This window comes from Aulonocara sp. 'chitande type north' Nkhata Bay, linkage group LG13 (assembly GCF_057382095.1).
Source record: "Aulonocara sp. 'chitande type north' Nkhata Bay isolate Kocher_YH1m ecotype deep benthic linkage group LG13, A_spYH_male_GT1.1, whole genome shotgun sequence".
NCBI lineage: Eukaryota > Metazoa > Chordata > Actinopteri > Cichliformes > Cichlidae > Aulonocara > Aulonocara sp. 'chitande type north' Nkhata Bay.
Window position 1 is genome coordinate 6176767 of NC_141356.1, and position 19369 is coordinate 6196135.

Consider the following 19369-nt stretch of genomic DNA (forward strand, 5'->3'; position numbering starts at 1 on the left):
ATTGTGTTCATCATGGTGGTCGCTGTCATTATCATCGTCATCATCATGTCACCATGAGCATTTTGGGGTAAGTTGGATTTCTCGGATGTAAACGCATTGTGTTTTTGTTTTAATTCAAACCTAATCTTTCTTCTCTATCTTGCAGTATGGCCACCGAATGTACGACTTTGATGATGAAATGAACGGCATCGTCACCACCATCTCCACTCACTCCAACAGGGCCAAGAGGCGCAAGGAGCCCGCTGCAACTTCTCCTTCAGTTCCCGCCTCAACAGAACTCGCTGTCAGGCCCTCTAGCCCCTCGGGCAGTGAGCCCAAGCCTGAGGCGGCACCTCCAGAGCACACCAACTGGTGCCTCACTGTTCTGGCCACCCTCCGCAAGATTCTGCGCGCCATACACTGTTGTCATGTGGAGAACCCCCACCATATAGACAACTACTCCAGAGTCACCTTTCCACTGTCTTTTGTCATTGTTAACCTACTCTACTGGACATATTATCTGTACTTTTAGCATTTGTTTAAGTGCTGCATATGTCCAGGAGAGTTTAAGATGGAGAGTGTTAGTAGACAATAAGTGTACCTTACTGTACATACGTACAGTAAGTGTAATTCAGGTGTGTTTTGGGTTGAATGTGTAAAACTTCTACATTTGGACTCATGAGCGAGGTCGCATTGTCATATGGGATTGTTCTGGTGGAAAAAGGGAATGCTCATAATTGCAGCTCCATTTTAAATATTAATAAGTACTCAAACTATGACATTGCTTAAAATTTGATGGAATTGGTTTTGATAAAAATTGGCCTACCTGACTATGACATGGTGATATTTTATAAATTCTGTCACGCTTTAATATTTATTTTAGGATGGAGCTGTAATTGAAGGCTTTATGACAGAATTCACCTGTGCTATTGAGTGTGAACAAATTCACATTCCACTTTGAGTCTCTTTTATGATGGATTGATCATTGATATTTTACAACTCCTGTTCCTGCCTGCAGGCACAACATTTAGAGTGAAATAGCAAAAGTAACAGATGGCAGAAGAGGGCTGAAAACGACAGGCAAGGGAGGTGGAAAAATCACTACAATGGAGCATGTGTTGAGAAATATAAACCTCCAAAGGACGAGCTTTCTACTCATTGTTGAAAGCTCTCATTCTTCTGTGTCCTTGTGTGAGTTATTTTTAATTCACTGCAGTACTGTTTCTCCCAGCCTGCATATGACCCTTTTTTCATTTCTATAAATGTAGTGGCCTTGGATACCTTCAGTTGTATTCTGGAAATCTGGCTATCGTGAACAGTTTAATGGCACTTGTCACGGTATGAATCTGTTCTGCTATTTCATAAAGGGAAGCACACCTGCACACTCCAAGATATGGAAGTCCAAAGGGATCCATGTTAAATAAATAAATATCAAATTACAAATGAAAATTCATGTTAATAAATAGAGTGAGATTTTCTATATATATGTGCTCGGCCTTTAGATGTAGAAATACTCTTTACTTTTGTTAAATCCCAGCCTAGAGTATGCTAGCCAGCCAACCAGCTAGATTAGCTTCTCAGTCTTCTCAGTCCAGATTGTTATTTTCTTTTTCATCAAATTGCTAGATTTTAGAGCGCTGACTAATCTTGTGAGTTCAAAAATAAAATAGGCTTTTAAACATATAACTGCCAGCTAGCAAGACTGTTGTAGGAACATAATTTCTATAGTCATGTGAAAAAAAGAAAAAAAAGAAACGTTCACAGGAGTCTTTACACAAAAGTGTTCTAGAGATAAATTCAAGGCCACCTGGAAGCTAAAGCTTGGCTGGAATTGGGTCATTGAACAGGACAATGATCACAAGATCACCAGCAAGTCTCCAGCAGAATGGCTGGAAAAGAAAAGAACCAAGGTGTTTTGACTGCACAACATTCAAACTTGACTGAAATGCAGTAGTGGCACCTTAAGAGAGCTGTAACGGAACTAAATCAATATTGTACAGAAGAGTGGGTCAAAATTTCTCTGTAAGAGGCTGAAAAAAGTTCATACTGAAAATTATTATTTAATTTTTCACATGAATAATATGTTGTCTTCTTCCACAGCAGTTTTAGTAAGAAAAAGTATTAATATCTAATGAAAAACTTAACATGAAATAAAGCGTCATTGAAAATGGCATCCTGTAAATCACGTTGTAGAACAAAACATTTCTTATAAATTATAGTAGCTTAATTTTAATAGTGTCTGAAATAATCTCATTAGATCATCTGTATACTTCAGTTTATTTGTATTATTATTTATTTATATTGGAGCTTTTGGGTTTCCATACTAACTGGCAGGCATAATGGAAAACACAGGTGTAAATATAAAGGACAGCAGACATATACCAATACAGACAGGTACTATGTTACAGTGATAAATATATGCAGTATTTCTCTCTCTATGGGTTGGCTGGTAGTGTTTTCACTGTGGTTTTTCAATGGATCGGACAGTTAAAGTGTTAAAATTTTTAAGATGGATTTAAATATGAAATGGATAAAATATTTAAATAGGATGTTGTCATCTGAAAGTTATCTAAATGGAAAATACATAGAAATGTTTGAGGTACTGTTGGGTCAGAAGTTTATATACACTCAACGTTGGCATGGATGTCAAGGTAAGTTTGGGGTTTTAATCATTTGTTTGAACTGCTCTTTTTCCAGGGTGGAATGATTGTGTATATGATACATCTTTAATAACTTTAAAAAGCAAGACTTTTGTGCAGTAGCGTAAACCACAAATTTTCAGTGGGGCTGAGATCAGAGTTTTTGGGAAGCTCATTCCAGATGTTCAGTGTTAGCCTGCTTTGTCCCATCCAAAACCTGTTTTGATGTGTGCTTGGGATCATTGTATTTCTGTTGTACATCCAGTTGTATCCAAGTTATAATCATCTCCTCCTTTCTTTTTTGTTCTATCCACTTTATGGAATGTATTAAGACCCTTGGCAGCACAACAGCCCAAGAGCATGATGCTAGCACCACCGTGCTTGGCTAGTAGTATAGTGTTCTTAGCTTTAAAAGTCTCACATTTTTTTATTGTGGCTAAATAGCTCATTTTTTGTCTCACTAGACCATAAAACCTTTCTCTAGAAAGCATTTGTATGTGGGCAGCTGGAAAATTGGATGTGAGCTTTTGAGGCAGAGGCATTTTTTTTTTTTTCAGATAGCACCCTCTTAGTCCATGGTGATATCAAACTCACTTTACTGTCGATAGTAACGCTGGTGTCCCAGCGTTTCCAGTTCATTGCAAGCTTCTTTCTTAGTGGTTTATTAGTTGTTCCTAAACATCCTAACTAATTTACTCTCATTTAAAGGTGAAACTTTGGGCCTTCTTTCTGACCTTGGCAAATTAGTGAAACATTTGAACCTCCACTGATATAAAGTTGATTGACCTGACAATCTTGGAATCTGCAGTTTATAGAAATGGTGCCAAGAGACCTTCTTGACCAACTTGTGTGAATCTACAATTCTCTTTCTCAGATCTTCTCTGAGTTTCTTGGACTTCCCCATTTTCATGAGTACTGGTCAATTGAATGAGGGCTGTCAAAAAAAAAAACTTTTTGTCAATGATGATCACGAACGAGAAGTTAATAGGCCTTGGCCATGTCAAGTTAAAAGACATCGGAGAACCTTGAGCGGCACTTTGAATATTTGAATGCATGCTTTATATTTGAGCCTTTATGTATAGGTTTGAGGCTGTGCAGATTTGCAAATATCTAAAGAAATTCAAACACCCAATTCTTGTTTTTTTTTTTCTTTACAATCATTAAAGATGTTGTACAATCATCCCACCTTGGAAAAGACAAGTTTAAAGAAAACCTTAAAAACACAAAATGACCCTCATGAACATTATGAGTGCATGTAAACGACTGTACTCAACTGTGGAACTCTTCAGTTTTGTAAACTGTTAACTCTCAACTGTTTCAGTTGAGATGATACAGCACATTCTCTGTCAGCGTTGTGAACCAAAGAACCAAAGACTTCAATTTAATTCAACCATTCCTCTTCGTTTCCCTTTAGTTCCCAAGAGATTTTTCAAGTTATGTCATGTTTGTTATTCATTGAAGAACTCTGAAATAGCATGAAGTTCATATTTCAGATAGAAAACAGGATTCAGTTGAATATCAGAGGTGCATGTTTATTTATTGCTCAGTACTCAGTATTGCTATGACATAATCTCACTCATTTAATATGAAAACTGGTACAAGTTTCACCATGATACAAGTCTCAGAGGTTCCATTTCTAAGAACTACTTCTCAGTGTGCAGTGACGAGCTAAATTGTTCATATTTGAATGTGCTTCATTTTAGCTTCTACTTCTCCTTTTAACCATTTTTGAATATACCATCAACTACCAAACATTTTGATTGATCTTTGTCTGATTATAATACAAAAGTAGGATATTTTTTTGTTTATGCTCTTCCTGCATGATTGTCAATCGTATCTTTTGTTTTTTGTTGGGGTTTTTCCGTTGCTTGATTTGTTTTGGTTCAACATGATAGAGAGGAATCATCACTAAAGAGTAAGAAAAGACTGTTTCATGAACAAGATGTATATTTTCATTTGATTTGGGCTCTCATCTGAGTTTAAAGTAAGAATCTGCTCAAACTTCTGTTTTCTTTTTCACTTTTTTTCAAAACTTTGAAAGAAATGAATGATCTGTGACTGTGTTCTCTGGACGCACTGATCTGGGGGAAAGGTTAACGTGATAAAACATAGACTGCCGGGTTTTATATAATATGGCACCACAGTCATAGTTCTGATAGTAATCTTCTCAGTGAAAAGTACAAGAAATGAATGCCAATATGGAGCCAAAGAACCACAAAAGCAACCACTGAAGCATCTTGTCAGTGTGGACGCACAGAGTCGTAAGGTTGTCCTAAGGTATGGCTCCACAGTTGCAACTACAATGTAAATGCCTGTTTGCTCTAAATGGACAGCATTGTTGACGGTGAAGGTGCAAACAAGATCGTTTGGACATGTTTGGAGCAACAGTTGGACTGCCCCCCCCCCCCCCCCCCCCCCCCCTTTCTGTCCTTTTGTGGGACCTGTCAATCTTCCAGGAGACACTGGCTATTATAACAGCCTCACAGTTCTTGGGACATCTTCATGTACAATCTATTTATACACTATAGTACCATGTTAATATAGACTTCAGTTTCCTTATTGTAAATAAATAGTAACACTATGCATGTTTAGCAGAGGTGTGGACTCGAGTCACATGACTTGGACTCGAGTCAGACTCGAGTCATTAATTTTATGACTTTAGACTTGACTTGAAAAAATGTTCTAAGACTTGTGACTTGACTTGGACTTTTACACCAATGACTTGGGACTTGAATTGGACTTGAACCGGTTTACTTGAAAAGACTTGATATTTTACCCCAAATATAAAATTTAACATGCATATTATATAGAGATTGAAAATGTGACGTCATTCACGGGTAGAACCGCAAAGGATTCTGGGAACTCGTGGCAAGCGGTACTAGCGCACGCAGGCTTTCAATTAAAATCAGTTATACAGCGATAAAAAGAAACACAAAAATGTCAAGAAGCTGTTGTATTATTAACTGCAATAGCCGGTCGCATGACAGCCACGGGAAGCCGACGGGTAAAGAGATCGGTTGTTATCGGATTACGTCGTTGAAGAGAAATTGTTCGAGCCATGTTTCCGAAGTAACAAAGACGTGAGGGATGGTCTGGATTGCAGCCATTCAAAGATAAAATATAACGTCCCAGAACACTCCAGCTCACAGGTTAGTCTGCTCCAAGCATTTACACGAAGGTCAGTGTTTTTTAGTAGTTAATACGTCATTTTCATAACATAATTGGTGATATAGGTTACAAGCAAGTCTGGCGCTGAACAGAAATTGTGGCGCTATGCTCCTTTATTTATTGTGCATAAATAGTGAATTGTCCTGACACAATATTGCGTTTCGCTTATGTTATTATGGTACATTGACAAAAACATATACGTTTATTCACAGGATAAAACAGGTTTTTTTGTATCACTAATTGCCCAGTACGATTACAGCATACAGTATTATTGTCACTGCTACATTTCTGTGATGAACCAGAAATTATTTCCACTACTAATTAATTACCGTTGAGCTCAAAGGTCCTATTAATAAACGGTTAACGAATGTGTATTTATGACGACGATTTGTGAGATTGGTAAACTTATGATACGTACGATGGTCTTTCGTTCTACACGGTGCATTTCAAGGTCCTGCACCCATCCGTCGGTAAACTGTACCTGGACTTGTTGCAGTGACCGGAAGTTACTAAACTTCATGAGTGTGTGCACTCACTCCAAGAACCGTATGATTATTAATATGCATATAAATAAAGAAGCTATTTTGTGCAAAGATGTCAACTGTAAGAATGCTGTGCATAAACATTTACTCTGCTCCATGTATGATGATATAGTGACTGCTCTGTATAAAAGTGGCACACTGCTTGATAAACAATATAAGCATAAGAAACCTAACATCAGACCTGGCTGGAAAGAACATGTATCCATGTACCATGATGAAGCTCGCATAGCTTATAAATGTTGGGCCATGGCTGGAAGACCTAAACAAGGCCCAGAATTTGAACAGAAAAAATGTGCGAATGCCAGATATAAGTACGCTGTTCGCTTTATAACTAAAAATGAGCAAATGCTAAGAGCAGATTCTTTGGCCAGGAAAATGCTGTGTAATAATACGGCAGATTTTTGGAAAGAGGTGAAAGCTCTTAATAACTGTAAACCATCTCTACCATCAACTGTTGAAGGTGTTTCTGGGGCAGATAACATTGCAGCATTATGGAGACAGCATTACAGTGCGTTGTTTAACTGTATAAAAAGTGAACCATATGAGGACAATCTTGACATGAGTAATGACACAATAAGTGTAAGGACACATGAAGTATATGAAGCCATTCATAGGTTGTCTGATAATAAATCCTCTGGTTTGGATCACATCACTGCAGAACATTTAAAACATGCTAGTGTAAGGCTAGCTCCTCTTTTAGCACTCTGTTTCACTGGGTTTATGATTCATGGCATATTACCAGACTCAATGCTGTGTATTTTACTGGTACCAGTTATGAAGGACAAAGCTGCAAAAGTGAGCTGTTTGGATAATTACAGGCCAATTGCACTAGCCAGTATTTTATCTAAGGTGTTAGAAAGAATCTTGTTTGACAGAGTTAGTGTGTTCATCTCTTCTCTGGATAATCAGTTTGGCTTCAAAGCACGGCACTGACATGTGCATATATGCACTCAAGGAAATAGTCAGTTTGTACAGGGCTAAAAATTCATCTGTCCTCATGTCTTTCATTGATGCCTCTCAGGCTTTTGATCGAGTGAACCACAGAAAACTTTTTGATAAAATGAAGAGATGGGGAGTTCCTCAGTACATCGTGAGGATTCTCTCTTACTGGTACGCTCATCAGAACATGCAGGTTAAATGGGGAAGCAGTATTTCTGCCCCCTTTGGTGTCAGCAATGGTGTTAGACGGGGTGGGATTTTGTCTCCAATTTTATTTAATTTGTATGTTGATGATTTGTCCATACAACTGAGAGCCTGTAACACTGGGTGTATATTAGGTAAAGCACTGATAAATCATCTTATGTATGCAGATGACCTGGTTGTTTTTAGTCCAAGCAGTGCTGGGTTACAGGATCTTAATGTCTGTACTGAATATGGTGTGCAATATGACATTGAGTACAATGCTGCTAAAAGTGCTGTTTTGATATGTAGAACCAAGCAGGATAAACAGCTAAATTTCCCTTTGTTTAAACTGGCACAAAAAACTCTTGAAGTTCATAAAAAGGTGAAATACCTCGGTCACTTTATTACTGAGCAAATGAATGATGATGATGACATATACAGACAACGGTGTAAGCTCTATGTGCAGGCAAATACTATTGCACGCAAATTCAGCTTTTGTTCACTTCCAGTTAAAGTGGCTTTGTTTAAAGCGTATTGCACACCGCTATATACTGCCCCCTTGTGGTCATCCTACAAACAATGTAGCATGCAGAAGCTGCATGTTGCATATAATGATGCGATGAGAATCCTTTGCAGGATACCTAGAAGTGGTAGTGCCAGCCAGATGTTTGTAGCTGTGGGTGTTTGGACTTTTAAAGCACTTTTAAGGAAGCTAATGTTCAATTTTAGAGAACGACTGGATGGTTCGAGTAACAGTATAATTTTAGCACTCACAGATCCGACAGTGAGTGGTTCCCGTTACTCATCCAGTCTCAGAAAGCACTGGTTAAAGTGTTTGTGTATTTATTGATTTATTTTAAGTAATTGTGTTTTATGTATATTATGGTTTTATGTTTTTACAAATGTTTTAGATACTTATTTATATACATATATATATTTAATGGTGTATACCTTGTGTTTGGGGGGGGGGGGGGGGGAGTGTTGTGTGTGTGTGTTTTTTTTTTTTTTTTTTTTTTTGTCTTGTTTTTATGGACATGAAGTCTGCCAATTAAGATTGAATTGAATTATAAAGATCCATTAGAGTGTTCATCATATCGTCCTATATCACTCTTAAATGTAGATTTAAAAATACTGTCAAAAACACTTGCTCTCAGGCTAGAGCAACATCTACCATTGTTAATTTCTCCAGATCAGACAGGTTTCGTGAAGGGTAGGCATGGTTTTTTCAACCTGCGCAGGTTTTTGAACATATTACACACCAAGTCAACTACAACCCCTGAAATTGCCTTATTACTCGATGCTGAGAAGGCATTTGACCGGGTGGAGTGGGATTATCTGTTTTATACTCTGCATAAATTTGGATTTGGCCCTAATTTCATTTCATGGATTCAGTTACTTTACTCCTCACCTATGGCACGTGTTAGAACAAATTCGTTATTCTCTTCTTATTTCCCACTTCTCCGTGGTACGAGACAAGGTTGTCCCTTATCCCCTCTTCTTTTTGCATTATCAATTGAACCACTGGCGATTAAACTGCGAGCTGACAGTTGCATTAAGGGCATCTTCAGAGGTGACCAGGAGCACAAAATATCCTTATATGCTGACGACCTCCTGCTGTATATGTCAGAGCCTTTATGCTCTCTTCCCCGTGCTCTTGCCATTTTTGAATGTTTTGGTAATATTTCAGGTTACAAGTTAAATCTGCATAAAAGTGAACTTCTCTGTGTCAACTCTATAGCCAGAAAGATTTCATTTTCAGGTTTTCAATTTAGCGTTAAATCAGGGTATGTGACCTATCTGGGGGTTAAGGTTACCCACTCATACAAAGATCTTTATGAAAGAAACTTTGTCCCGCTGCTTAAAAATACTGAGACAGATCTTCAGAGGTGGAACAATTTACCACTGTCATTAATTGGCCGCGTCAATTCTATCAAAATGAACATACTTCCCAAGTTCCTTTACTTATTTCAATGTATCCCATGCTACTTACCCAATAAGTATTTTATAACACTGAATAAGCATATCTCTGCATTTATTTGGAATGGCAAAAGTCCACGAATTCGTAAAGATTTCATGCAGAGGACTAGGCCAATGGGTGGATTAGCCTTGCCAAACTTTCAGTCTTATTATTGGGCAGCAAATATTCGTAATATGCTGTACTGGATGAGTAATGTTACTACAGAGACTCCAGCTTGGCTCCAAATTGAGTCATCCAATTGTGGCAAAATTTGCCTATCAGCTTTGTTGAGTTCAGCTCTCCCATTAGAACTATACACCTATAAACGTAACCCTTTGTTGTATGACTCGCTCAGAATCTGGGTGCAATGTAGGAAAAGGTTGGGGTTACACTTAATGTCAATTAAAGCACTTATCTGCTCAAACCATATGTTCCCACCCTCCATGATGGACTCTGCCTTTAAAATATGGGAAAGTAATGGCCTTAGAAATATCAAAGACCTTTTTGTAGATGGGATTTTTGCCTCATTCACGCAGCTCCTGAAGCAGTTTAATGTTCCTCGGCAACATTTTTTCCGCTATTTACAAATTCGTCACTTTGTAACGAGTCGATTTCCTTCATTTCCGGAACTACCTGAGGAAACTTCTTTGGATAAAATTATTAATATAAACGTTCATAAGAGAGGGGCGATTAAAGAAATCTATGCTATACTATTAGATCTTCAATCTCCTTCTCTCTTCATCCTTAAAGCACAGTGGGAGAAAGACCTTGGGATGACTATAACAGATGAGCTCTGGCAATCTTTTCTCCAGAGGGTACACTCTTCTTCGATATGTGCCAGGCATGGGCTCCTTCAATTTAAGGTCCTACACCGATTACATATCTCCAAGGAAAAGTTAGCCAAGTTCTATCCAGGAGCTGACCCTCTGTGTAACAGATGTAAAGCAGAAACAGGTTCGCTCCTTCATACCTTTTGGACATGCCCCAATCTTCATACCTATTGGGTGTCTATATTTAGCACTCTGTCAGAGATGTATAACGTTAAATATGAGCCTTCTGCTCTAACGGCTATCTTTGGGGTGATACCTCAAGACATCACTTTGCCAAAATGCTATTCGAATTCTATTGCCTTTGCTTCACTTATCGCAAGGCGCCTTATACTTTTAAGATGGAAGCAGGAAGCTCCTCCCACACATGAACAGTGGCTTGCGGAGCTCATGAGGTTTTTACATTTAGAAAAGATGAGATATACACTGGCAGGTTCAACCACCAAATTTCTTAGGGCATGGCAGCCATTCTTGATGTACATGGAAACATTTAAAATGACCACCTTATCATGACCAGATACCATATCTCTATATCGCTATCATAGCTAACTGTACGCTGAATGTCCCTTATACATTTTATTTTTCTATTTGTTTGTTGTTGTTTGTTTGTTTTTTGTTGTTTTGTAGGGGTTTCTTTGGTTTGTTTGTTTGTTTTTTCCTTCTCTATTTCTGTTATCTTTTGGGGTATTGTAAATACTGAACAGCAAACTACTGTATGTTCAATGTTTTGTTGTTAACATGCTGCTGTGACTGAAAATAAAATTTATAAAAAAAAAAAAAAAGATTGAATTGAATTGAATTGAAATAAATATGCTAAGATGAGATAGCTGACTTCATCTAACTAGCAAATGTTGTCCAGGCTACGTTGGTGATACAGTTTTTTTTTAATGTGTATGATATTTTTGTCATGCGATTTTAAAGCTGGTCCTACAACCGCATCCAAGAATAACATGCAGCGTATCTCAGAACTGTCGGTGAAAATTATTCTTGGAGCTAGGTTTAATTGAGCTGCATTTTAAAGAGGTGCAATTTCACAATTTGTGTATATTTTCTAAGTTCACTATTTTGTCATGTGTTGAGAAAAACACAGATTTTAAAATTACATGGTCTAATATTTACATTTAGCATAACTGCAACATTATTTTTTCGTTTTTTTTTTTTTAAAGACTCGAAAGGACTTGAAATTCAAAGTTTCAGACTTGTGACTTGACTCGGACTTTTACACCAGTGACTTGAGACTCGACTCTGACTTGCCTGACATTACTTGAGACTTGACTTGAGACTTGAGGATAAAGACTTGAGACTTACTTGAGACTTGCAAGACAATGACTTGGTCCCACCTCTGATGTTTAGTCTGTGTATGAATATGAATGATAGCAATAAAAAAAAGAGGTTTAACGTGTTCATTGTTGACACTCTTTATACAGCTATAGTATAGTAACTATAGTAACTATAGTGTTGTGTATGACTATGGCATCATCAACCAACACAGCAGTCTGAAAGTCGCATCATTTTCCAGAATCAAAATTACAAATGCAGAATCAGAGACCAGCTAGCCTTCAGACATGCAAATGTGTTTGTGTTGCAGATGTTTGGAATGCCCTCCAGCTCCCTTAGCTCTGACTCAGCAGAATACCGAGTGAGGTCGTCTCTCTCTCTCTCTCACACACACAAACACACATTTCTTTAAAGGGGCGAATTCAGTAGGTTGCTTTTCTTTAAAGACATACCAAGCCACTTTGCTGTTTGGTGCTTCCAATTGGAAATTAACTGAATTTTTAAAACATTTTCATCATCTAGAGTAGAGAATTTGGGCAAACTATTAAATAAGTCTTCAACCAACTTTTTTAAAAAAAGTCCAGATGCTTTTCTTTCCAAGCTCCTTATACTATTAAATAATTTTTTTTTATTAAAAGGGTGAAGAAAAAAAGTATTTCTGCAGCAGAGTCCAGCTTTGGAGGACTGAGTGTATATGTTTGTGTTCTTTGTAAATCTAAAGACTTTTTCATACATGCATTACGCTGCACTGCTTGTACCACAACAAATCTATTAGAAGTTAGAACTACAGTTGATGTAGATGTACACAGTTACTCACAAAAAATAAACATAAATGAGATCTAAACAGGGTCGAACCGGGCAAAAGTCTTTCATATACTGTTACAGTAATATTAAAATGAAAATTGGTGGATATTTTAAATATTTAACTTTATTTTCCTCAGGGCATGAATGATAGGATTGAATGTCTGACCTCAATTTTTTATCTCTGTGCTGGCAGGTGTAAAATGCTCTAATGTTTCCAATATAAGTGTTCATAATCCTCACACTGTAAATCCTGATCCTCTACTGGATCAATCTCCCAGAATCTAGAAATCCCTTTAAAAGAGATCATGATGTGACGCGTATCAAAGGTGCAGATTTGGGCCTCTCCGTGGCAGATGTTTTATGTTCTCTGATCGGGAATGACCTGCTCAGTGATGAGAGGGAGCTTGAATGCCTTGATGATACCCTCTAAGCAAAATTTTGTGTCGTAGCCCTGTGGTGCTCACATGGTTGCTAAATGAAGCTGATAATATCCTTGATATTGTTTACACCATGTAAATAATGCAGTCTTCTTAAATAACCATGAACAATGCAGACTTGAGGCAGCTTGCATGTCCCCGTGTAGCATTCATCATGAATAGCATCGCTTGCAGAGATAAAACTGATTGGATTTGACCTATCTGTGGCCCTGAAGATGAAAATCTGATCCAATCAAAGCTGACATGGCTTTGCAGTTGCACTTCAGCACTCAAGACTCATGGTTGCCAGCTTGACTCTGTTAGGCATTTTCTGCAGCTTCAGGTTCTCCTCCACCATTTATATATCGTGGGTTTCCACAGTGACACAGACTACATATCTTCAGCAGGAAGTTCTCTAGAACATTTACAAGAAAAAAAGCCACGTCTTGGCTTTGACATATCCAGCAAAACATTATCACAACCTTTTAGCATGTACTGAGAATACTGAAAGATGTCAGAACAAGTGTGCTCCAAGCAGCATTCAGTCAACTAGCACCAACTAACAACACGAAGCATGCGGTCATATAACTACATGCAGCACCATAATGCATTCACAAGAGCTGGTAAACAGCATGTTATAGTGAAGATGTGGAAACAGTAACTGGCTCTTATGATCCACTGTTTGATTCTCAGGAGACTGAGATGTTGTTTGAGCGTGAGCTAGCTAAAATAGTACAAGTCTATCAGTTTAATTGCATTTATGTAGTGACTAATCACAACAGCAGTCACCTCATGGTCTACAGAGAAACCCCAACAATCAAACAACCACCTTTGAGCAAGCACTTGGAGACAGTGGGAAGGACAAACTCCCTTTAAACAGGAAGAATCCTCCAGCAGAACCAGGGTTGAGCAGCCTAACCAACCAATTAGGTTGATGACAGCAACATAAAAAACAAACAAACAAAGCACACAAAGAAATACTAGAAACAAGGATTTTACAACCCTTACTCATCAAAGGGTTTTTCTATATTGCTCCTTTTATAGGCAAAAAGAAGCGCATAGTGGTCGATCAAAAATAATGTTTAAATTAAAGGTTTTCTGATGAGAGTTCAGTTCCAGGTATTTGTTTTAATGCATCATACAAAAGGTAAAATTAAGTTCATTTTATAAGTTAAGATCCATATCAGAGCTGAATAAGGATGCAAAGCGGGGGCTTATTTTGTGATCAACAAGTTATCAAAGTTATGTTAAAGTGAAGTGATCCACCCACTGTTACATCCAATTTCAAAACAGCGTTGGGTGTAACAGTTCCATAGTAAAGTATTTTTGTCATCACATTATATTTTTCACTTTTCTACAGTAGATTGTATTTTAATACTGTGGATGAAGTAATTACATTACAGTTACAATTATGTTGTTACTTGTGTTAAACCAGTTTCTCAACTGGACAACAATCTCTGTAAAAATAACATCTTTCCTTACAGTCAGTGCATCCTTTTCTTAGGGTGGCTGTATGCCTCTCGGAACTATCGCTTATATCAGTGTAAAAACTGATAAGATGAGTCATAGTGTGAAGCCTGTTACCCTCCCCACAGGACTTGGAGCCTGAATCTGGACTGAATGAGGCTGAGAAGTGGAAGGTTATCACAACATCAAAACACATCTCAGGGTGGTAGATTCGAGGATGTAGCAGCCTGAGTGAGAGCAATACAGCATTTGTCTCGACAGAAAACTCCCACGGGAATATAAAATAATGTGTGCAATTGTTTTTCCTCACAGTCTGTGGAATATCAATAGTGGTCCAATCAGATGGAGTGTAGCAGGAGATAGAGGCTGCGAGTAATTGCAATCTAGCTGAGCAGATAAATGTCGTTTGGGTTTACTGACAGACAATTGAGCATGTATTTTAGAAGAATGCAGCGAATTGATGTGAACATTTTTGATGCAACAAGAATTCCTGCTTTGTCTTTAAGTCCAGCCACACTGGCCACTTTGTGTCTCTGCATCCAAAACCCTTTAAAGATCCTTGAACGAGAAAGGTGTGACATGTCCGTCATTAACTAATTCTGTAAACAGTCACACTCTTTAACCTCCTCAAACCATGGCGTGTTCCTTTCTCCTGCCACCAGGGCGTGGTGCTCAATGTCGCCACGAGATGGCGGTATAGAACCACGATTAACCATCACACACATCCACTGCAGTGCGAGAAGAGCTGCACTGTGCAGCAAACCATAAAAAGATTGACTCGCATGTTGGTGCACTGAGAAATCGCTATTATAAAAATGTACTGACCCGCTCCCCTCTAATATTTTAAGCCAATTACATGTGTGGAACTTTGTTGTTTTGCTGTTGTGCAGGTTTAGTGTTTGTGTCTTCAGGGAGCCGCAGGTTACAGTGACAAGAGAAGACATGATGCTCATTAAAATGGGGTTCAGCTTGTGTGACGGAATGGTTTAAGCAAATTATGAAGCTGAAAATATGACTGCAGCGTTAATAAGAATCTTAATGAATTGACAAGATTGATTGGTTTGAAGTTGCTCGTTTATATTTTTTGATGTATAAAACTGAAATGAATCCTTCATAGAAAGAAAAGAACTGTCAAAATGCTGCTCCTGCTGCTGCAGTATTTACCCTTTATAAGAATTTCTTACTATGTTTATGAAATGAATAAGCTTGCATCCAGTTAATGAACTGATCACCATAATAAGCATCCTCATTGGTGTGATTGCTGATTGCTATGCAGTCGCAATTACGCTCATGTTGTCTTTTTGATTTTTTTTTTTTTGCTAACCTGCAGCTCAAAATTTTTCATTTTATTGATATGCATGCAATTTGATGCTGTTTGCTTCGTTTTCATGCATAAAATGTGCATAAATCTGCATTTTTCATGAGATATCCTGAAAATCACGAAGGCACTTTGCTGCTAATTCATATGCTAAACTGTGCACAGTCCTTTGCACGGTTCTGTTATCTATTTTTCTTTTTTCAAATGATTTAATTAAATTCCCTGACACTCATGCATTAGTCACTGTATACTGCATGACTAATTTTAATAGTATCGCATACTGATTTGTACCTGGGCTTTCTATGATAACATATACAGTTTATTTAGAGTTAGATAATGCATTAAGGTCTTTGGAGGATCATTCAGTCTACTTAAAACACAAAAGACAAGTTTGAACCTTTGACGTCTATAGTGAAGGAATCTGAACCCATTATGGTTTTTGCTGAGATTGTTTACGACTGTTTCCCTTAGAGGGAAAGGTCACTGCAAATCATCACACACTTGTTTTGAGTGATCACTTTTATCCTGTGATGAAACATTTGTATCCTGTTGTGTGTGCTGGCTATAGATCAACATGTTAAACCCTTCTCTCTCCATCAACATTATCAAAACAACAAATGACTGAATATATTTTAGAAAAATGGTCTTTCATCCCTTCAAGAGAATTACAGCGACTTGAAGACTGGCCAACACTTCACTAAGACATGTTCAAGGGGAACAGTAACCCTTCGTCACCCATATTATTATCTTTTTAAATGCCCATAACTGGAACAAAATTATGCAAAGTTCCACTGACCACAATTGTAACTCACCACTGGCATTCAGTAAAAATCCAGTCTGAACCTGCTTATTACTGCACAGTGACGAGGTCTGGATGAGCTAATTATTAAGACGTATGGGTTATTATTATCATTATGTCTATAATATGCTGTCTAAGGTTCACTTTCTAAGGTGGCCCCATCATTCTCACTGTACTGTACAAGAATATAGGCTACCACACACCAGTGGAATTTTTAAATGATCACCACTCCACACTCATTGAAGTATTTGATGATACAACCGTGTGTAAAATAAAGTTTTCACAGGACTCTCTGCAGTCTCATAAAAAACACACAGCTTATGATTCATCAGCTTGTAGAACAACCTTTAGCAGTAATAACTTGAAGTTCTTTATGACTTTAACCGTCTCCTACATCATTATTTACAACATTGATTTAGTTCATGGAGGTTTTGAAAAATTAGTTGACATCTGGGCTTTGACTGGATCATTGCAGGACCTTGATTGTTCTCTTTTTCAACCATTCTGTTGAAGATTTGATGTTATGATTGGGATCACTGTCCTTGTTGCATCACCCAATGCGGGCCAAGCTGAATCTTTTGAACAGTTGGCCTCAAATTGGTTTTTGGTTCATGGTCAACTCAGTGACTGCAAGGCACCCAAATCACCTCATGGGGACCCCTGCTTTTCAGAAAGAAGAGGTTTTCTCCTAGTAATCCTTCCAAGCATAACATTTACTTACTTAAGGCCTGTATAGTCTGAGATGTAGCTGAGATGTTGATGCTTTATCTTTTTAAAAATATATCTATAAACATTTCTTAAGAATTCCTGAGCGTGCCAAGAGTGTAGCATTGTGTTAACATACACCTGAATGCTTCAGCAAAACGCTGCTTTTACAGGGGCAGTCACACATGCCGATGATCACTTAATTCAAGTGCATTAATTTGATTACTGCTACATATCCTTCTTAATTCATATAGAAGCAGTGAGGATATAGCCTGCTTAGTTTTTTAGAGTAAAGTATATACATGTTTTCTTGTGTGCTTTTACTGTAATGCATTGCAATCTATTGTAGAAATCAACTTCAGCTGCATCTGCAACTCAGTCAGTACCAAAAATCAGGTAAAGCATTATATAAAAAATAAATAAATCATAAATCAGCTTCTCAGTAAATACCTCATTAGACGCAGTTTACCTGAAACGATTAAAAAATGCAAAACCAGAATCAATAATTCTTGCTGAGCAATCAATCAGTGAAAACTGCAATTTAAATATTACTGACTATATACAACCAAGTGCCTGACAATTAAGCTGAATTATAACGATAAGGAAATTATACAAGAATATAAGGATTTTGACAGCGAGAGGGGGGAAAACCAGCACGTTAGAATATAAATATAATTATTCACACAGTGATTAAATGAGACAGTAAAACAGAAATGAATTCCAAAATAGAACAGCTCAGGCACAAGTACCTGCTAACTGCTCTGTGCCGCAGCACTTGAACTAAAAATAACTTTCCTCACTTCTTGTGGTCCATTCCGTGTCAATCAGATTACCTTGCAATTTGCAAATTTGGACCATTGGGGCCATTACCCTGCAAATTGAATTTCAATCAAACCTTTTAAGCGTTAGCTCACTATGTGTAACACACTCCCCTGTTGTTCATGGACTAAGCTCTCTGAATGGGGGAGTCTGAGGATCTCCACAGGCTACTTGGAGGACTTATAAAAGGTATATATGGAAGGTATGTAATTATTAAAGCCTGAGTTGATGGACATCCGTGTACAGGCTTGTTACCATAGCAAATAGGAAACTTGAAAAATCAGTTGTCATCCATAGGACTGGGAGACTTTTCATCTTTTGTGCACTGTGTCCCAAACAGTACACTTTAAACATGGTGAAGGTTTCTCACATGAATCACAGATACCAGGAAAACAAACCAGATGACAACCACGTGGAGACAGTTTTTCAATTTTTCTTGTGATTTTCATACTATTATAGCAAATATTACTAATCAGATTATTCATGTCTCTGTTCTTTGCAATAAACCCTGGCCGTTTCATTCTAGCATATTATTACAGTCTGTATTGAGTCTGTCATGACTTTGTCATTTAAAGTCACTTATGTAATCATGCTGTCAGCTCTGTGAGTGGCGACTAAAGTGTGTTTACGTCCAGACTTCTGGTATTATGCAAGCTCATGGTAGGTGGCAGTACATTCACACAGCTCTACCTTGAGAGACAAAGCATTCATTTAGCCACCTTTCATTCGTGCAAATAAAGGACACGCAGAGTGGCTCCCTCTGGAAACAAACAAATGAATACTTTTAAACTAAACACTCTAAAAGATTTGTTAACTCAATGGATTCTTTTTCTCACCTCAAATCTAATATAAACCCCCCCCCCCCCCCCCCCCCCCCCCCCCAAAAGGAGGTTGGTGTGGTCTTTTTGTAATACAGGGGAAAACTTACAATGTGTAATTTGAAACAGACAGTGGGTGAATGTTCTTCACATGCACATGCAGGCCAGAGTGTTGCAAGTGCACCTGTCAATGCAAACAGTCCATATCCAAAAACAGAGCGGTCATAGAATGAGAAGATGAAGAAGATGGATGGATGTATGGAGGAACTGAAATGATGCTCTGATCCTCAAAAGGGCAAACAGAATGGAACCATGCCTTCTTATATGCACGAAGGAAAGCATAGACATCATGGATGATGTGAACATGTGACATGAACAATCACAGTGAGAAAAGTTGTACAGTATCTGCAGGAGCTAAACAGAATACAGATGCCATTCACTGTATTATTTACACTGTGATTTCCCTACTCTGGCAGGTCAAAGTGAGGAAAAAGCACAGCTGAACTGCACCTTTGCGGTTCCTCAACCGACTCAGTAATGCTATTTTGCTGTTATTATAATTTTTTTCCACTAGATGAAAGATGAAAATGAAGCAGCGTTGCCACTTAAATACAAAGCCAAGAGCAGCCTGTCTTTATGCCGGACACATGAGCATTTCAAATTAGTCTGGAACCTCGTACTTGCGTTTTTAATCAACAAACTCAGACCAAA

General features: G+C 37.9%; 1 protein-coding gene across 1 annotated transcript in view; it reads left to right on the forward strand.

The window, feature by feature from the left end:
- gabrzb (gamma-aminobutyric acid type A receptor subunit zeta, b) overlaps positions 1–5448 on the forward strand; it is a 78319-nt gene extending 72871 nt beyond the window's left edge. Inside the window, exon 10 of the mRNA XM_086258390.1 lies at positions 146–5448. Within this exon, the coding sequence (XP_086114516.1) occupies positions 146–511 (366 nt within the window). The 3' untranslated portion in view covers positions 512–5448. The remainder of the gene's footprint in view (positions 1–145) is intronic.
- Positions 5449–19369: the final 13921 nt, after the last annotated feature.